This window comes from Lactuca sativa, chromosome 5, assembly GCF_002870075.4.
Source record: "Lactuca sativa cultivar Salinas chromosome 5, Lsat_Salinas_v11, whole genome shotgun sequence".
Classification (NCBI taxonomy): domain Eukaryota; kingdom Viridiplantae; phylum Streptophyta; class Magnoliopsida; order Asterales; family Asteraceae; genus Lactuca; species Lactuca sativa.
This window is the reverse complement of record NC_056627.2, coordinates 304,093,804-304,099,155: the sequence shown is the minus strand read 5'-3', so window position 1 is coordinate 304,099,155 and position 5,352 is coordinate 304,093,804. Positions and strand designations below refer to the sequence as shown.

At 42.2% G+C, this 5,352-nt stretch overlaps 1 protein-coding gene across 1 annotated transcript; it reads right to left on the bottom strand.

The window, feature by feature from the left end:
- Positions 1-1,488: 1,488 nt before the first annotated feature.
- LOC128126059 (ribosome biogenesis protein ERB1-like) lies at positions 1,489-3,696 on the bottom strand. Its single transcript, XM_052763784.1, has 2 exons — positions 3,498-3,696; positions 1,489-2,057 (listed from the first exon to the last, which is right to left on the bottom strand). Exons 1-2 carry the CDS (start codon positions 3,694-3,696, stop codon positions 1,489-1,491), a joined length of 768 nt encoding a protein of 255 aa, XP_052619744.1.
- Between the last annotated feature and the right edge of the window lie 1,656 nt (positions 3,697-5,352).

Genomic DNA, 5,352 nt, shown 5'->3' with positions numbered 1-5,352 from the left:
TATCCTGCCTTGATTGTTGTTACCTTTACTCTGAGGACATTCCGACTTAATGTGGTTAGGGGAACCACACCCGTAACATACCCTTCCTGTCTTACATTCTGTGGCTATGTGCCCTGGCTTACCACACTTGTAGCAAACTTTCTGATTCATGTTACACCCCCCCTTATGATAACGGTTACATTTCGGACATTGCTTTACTCCAGAGCTTTGATCAACCTTACGTTCTTGCCCTGAAGTCTTGCCTTTCTTCGAATCATTATTTGTACCCTCCCATTTTCTTTTCCCCAAAGCCCTGTCTTCACCTTGACGATTCTTCTCACGTTCACGACCTTCTGCAGCATCAACAGCAGACTGGAAAGTACCCGGTTTCTGAATTTGCACAAATTCACGGATAGCTGTTCTCAATCCCCAAATATAGCATTCCACCCTTCTTTCTTCCGTAGATACGTAAAATTCGGCAAACCTAGCCTTCTCCGTGAGCTTTGTGGTGTACTCCCTCACAGTCATATTCCCCTGCTCCAACCTTAAAAATTCTTCCTCCAACTGTTTAACCGCTGTACGAGGGCAAAATTTTTCTTTAAAAATTCTTAGGAAATCATCCCATGACATATTCTTGGCTGCCTCATGCCCCCTAACCTCCTTCACCATGCCCCACCAATGTATTGCCTCCCCTTTTAGCATTGTCGCAGCATAAATCACCTTGTCCTCATCCGCACACTTGCTAGTATCGAATGTTCCCTCAATCTCCATGATCCATGTTGATGACAAAACGGGATCAATCTCTCCGTTAAAAATGGGTGGCTTGCAGTTCATGAACGTCTTGTAACTACAACCCCGCCGATCGTGGTTGCCATGATGCCTTGTGGGTTGTGCAATACTTGGTTTACGACTCATATTTGGTGTACTGTAATCGTAGTCCTCTTCACCTCCACCCAAGTTACCTTCATACTCACCCATTATTGTTTCTCGTGCCTGAGCAATTACATCCGGTAAGGTGTCTCGAATTGCTCGAGCAATCTCATCAGCCAACTCCTCTCTAGTGATCGTGTTTGCCGCACGACCCCTTCCACGACCTCGACCTCGACCGCGGTGGGATCCAGAGCTACCATGGGCCGATTGTACAGGTATCGGTGCTGTAACAACACCTCGGCCTCTTCCTTTACCCCTTCCTCTTCCTTGGCCCCGTCCACGACTAGCATTCGGGTTCAGTGGGGTTTCTGGAACATCTCCTGGTGCTCTAACATAAGCTCCAATTGGGATGCGCTCTTCCTCCGGAGTGACCCTAGTGAACCTCCCAGATCTTCGTGAAGACATATCAACTACATATTTATGTTTATAACACAATAAGTATAACAAACATAAATTTTATTCCAAAAACTTCAAAAATAGGCATACGTCTTGTTCACATCAAGTCACTCAAGCCAACAACCAAGAGAAATAATAAAAAAAAAAAGAAACAAAAAAGACAAATCATTGCACTCCTACTTTCTAATTTTTAAAAACGATGTCATCATATTTCAATATTCTCTTTCCCTCCTTCAAGTACTTCCTTATCTTTTTAGCTTTTCGATCTCCGGGACCACTTTGAATGACCAACACCTCGGCCTGAGGTGGTTCTCTTCCAACCACCTTATCTAGTAATCCGTAAGTCGTGGCCTTGGCTTGTTTTGCCCAAGCCACAAACCCTTCCCACAACTTAGTGATAGTCAGTTTCCTTAGCTCTGACACCTCCTGTTCCAACCTTTGTATCTTGCGTTTACTTTTCATAGCAGCATCAACCCTTATTTGGTTCTCCTGTACGAGCCTTGACCTATGTTCATCTATCTCTTGAATCTTTCTTTTTAAACTGTGAATCTCGAGCTGTGCCTGTGGCATTTCATCTTTATAAAGTCGCTCCCAGTAGGTACCAGGACTAGTTGGCGTGTACTCCACATAAGGCATATGGAACGTTTCGTATCTTTGCTCCGCATGGTACTCCACGTGATTTCCCTCGGATTCCTCCTCGGGGTCTTCTTCGGGCTCCTCCTCAGGATCTTCTTCGGGCTCCTCCTCAGGATCTTTGTAACAACTCAAATTTTTCAAGCAAATTTTTATTTTTAAAACATAATTATTCCATTAAAAACAGGGCATAAATAGTATAATCATTCGGTCAATACAATTATTCAAACTCCCAAGATCATAAAACAATCTTCAGTGTGTATCGATCATGCCGGCGCCTTCCCACGGTCCTCGCTAGTACCTGAAATACATGCACGACAACTGTAAGCATAAATGCTTAGTGAGTTCCCCAATATACACTTACACACATACGCCTTTCCAGGCCCTGACCTTCCGGTCCTCATATCAACGCCTTCCGGCCCATATATAAATGCCTTCCGGCCCACATATCATACATAGCATACATAACAATTAACTTACCACATATAGCATACATATCACATAACATATCCGACCTTCCGGTCATACAGTCAAACCCTTCCGGGTACAGTATAGTGAGAAGACTCACCTCGTAAATGCTGAAACTAGCAACTCCTGAAATCACTCGTGCACAAACCAACGAGCTACAACCCTCCTATAACATTACATAACTCATTAGCACTCATATCATCTAAGTGTGACTATCCCTAAGAAGTCAGACTTAGGTCAACTCTGGTCAACGGTCAACTCGACTGGACTCGGCGAGTCCCATGGCGACTCGGCGAGTCTAGACGTCTTTCAACTTTCTGAGATTCCTTATCTGCTCGTCGAGTACCCTCCTCGACCCGACGAGTTACTCCTGGAAGAATCGCGGGGCCACCCCGACTCCACTCGCCGAGTCTGAAGAACAACTCGGCGAGTCCCAGTACATCTTCAAGCTACTCGCCGAGTCTGAAGAACAACTCGGCGAGTCCATGCCATGCAGACGAGTAACTGCTTCCTGAATCACGTATGGCCCCAAGGTATACAACCATGGGACCCTCTGGACATCTAAACATCTCATTACTGGGGGTAAAAGCGTTTGGGTAACAACATAATAACCCATCTAATCCCTAAATGGGTTTCATAAACCCTAAACTCATAGACACATCAAGATAACAGATTTTGGTCCGAGTATTACCTGAGAACGTTCCTTCTGTGTTCCCCAAACCTCAGAACTTGATCCTCCTTGATATTCCTTTGGCCAATTTCTTCTTCTTCTTGCCTAGCAAGTTCCTCCAAGTTCCAATAGCTTTCTCTCTTGCCCTAGACGTCCACAACAATTAGGATCCCTTTCAATCGATCAAAAGACTGCAAATGACGGCCTAAGAGGCGTTATATACGATTCAAACTGAACGGTTAGGGTTTCTGCTGCACAGCGTCGACTCGCCGAGTCCATGCCTGGACTCGTCGAGTCCCGTCGCGATCCCGCGACCAAGTCTGCGATCCTACTCGGCGAGTCTAGGCTCCAACTCGCCGAGTCCCCCTTTAAATCACCCCAAAAACATAATTTAATAATACCTGAGGTTCCGGGCTGTTACAATCTTCTTCGGGCTCCACCTCGGATTCCACATCCTCGTCTTCTTCATCCCGTTCAGAGAGGCTGAGTGGGGTCGTTGGTTCCAGATTGCCTTCCGAGTCAGAGAGCTCTGACTCGGCCTTCAACTTCTCGTGGGGAAGTAACCCACTAGTACCCTCAACTGACACCCCACCATCGACGATTGCCTTTCCATGATCCATAGTACCTACAAACGAGACGCATTCCAGATTAGGCGATGTACCGCTCCTCCCGTTTAAGCTTAGGCGTTTAAACAACGACTAATCTGCTTAAACCACGCTCTGATACCAACTTGTAACACCCCAAATTTCAAATATAAATATAACTTAACATAGTCCCAAAACTTCCAAAAATCAAGATTCAAATACTAAAGTAATTATTAATAATAATAGCGAAAGCAATTAGAAATTTAATTAAACACTTGGTGCGCCACGTCTTCCTCAAAACTTGTCGCCTTCTTCAAGTCTGAACCTTATCCTTTCCATTCCCGCTGCCACTTGCTACGTAATTTCCTGGGTTGCGTGCATTTAAAGATTCTAATGGGTAAGCCTAGGGCCTAGTGAGTTCGTGGTTTTCATGCATATTGACGTCAATAAAATAAAAATAATGCAACAATTTATCAATATAAATCTTTTCATTTCTTTCCACCCTTGGTGACACATTAGGGAACTACTGTCACTTTCAGGGAACGAGTCCCTCCGCCGGGCACAACAAATATGCTTACGTCTAGATAAACAGAGCGTAAGCTCTCCGCCGCGTACTAACACCTCGTACGACGACTAATAATAAGACCGTGTAAATACACCTGTTCCCTATATGTCACCCACCATTTTCACCCTTTTATATGAAATAATTCACAAAATTTCACACAAATATCCATAGCAATAACAACAGTAGCATATAATTGCAAATAATTTAGAATCAACTTTTCATGCAAACAACCACAAAATTCACACGAAACTCACCTTATTGGCTGTTAGGACTTAACCGGAGCTTGCCGCGCCACTCACACCCTACATTCCACCAACAAATATTTTCTAAGACTATAATCCTATCAAACATCCCATGCTTCCATTTTGGTTCAACCATCAACATCATTCGACCATCGTTAATTATGACACGCGTAATAACTCTTTTAGAAGATTATAATACTTCCCGTTAAAAATGCTCTAGAATAATAAATAATCAATAATTAAATAAGTGAGTGACGTTAAAATACTTGAAGGGATTATTTGTAATATCCGAAATTATTTTGAACTATATTATACCAAAGTGTAGGGCTAAAACCGAACTATGTTAAATCCTACAACTTCAAAAGAATTGGTAAGTTTATAAAACTCAGGGGTTCTATCTGAAAATTCCAGCTTCCTATATGATAGTGTAAAATAAATAGTTTTAAAAGTTGAGGGGCTAATACTGTATTTTCATATTTGAAAAGAAAATGGCATATACATCGATTTGCAAAGAGGTAATAAAAAAAATGTACAGTTTGCTTCGCTGTAATCACAATTTTTTTTCTAACCACATGAAAAAGTAAACAAATTATCAATAATATTAAACTCTTTTTTATTTCTAAAAGCTACGGCACACGTTGACCCTCCATACCCGAACTAGCTTTCTTCCTCACCCGACACTCTTGTTTTCTTCCTTTTCTGCCATTTTTATTAAACTGGAAAGCTTTGAAAAATCTTGTAAAATTTAATTGTAAAATCACCATTAAGCATCTCCACTTCTTGTTATCAATAAAATTTAACAAATAAACTCACAATCATACAAATTTCAGGGTTCATTATACCAAAAGTTTCATTCCTAAGATTTTTATCAAATTGCTATTGGTT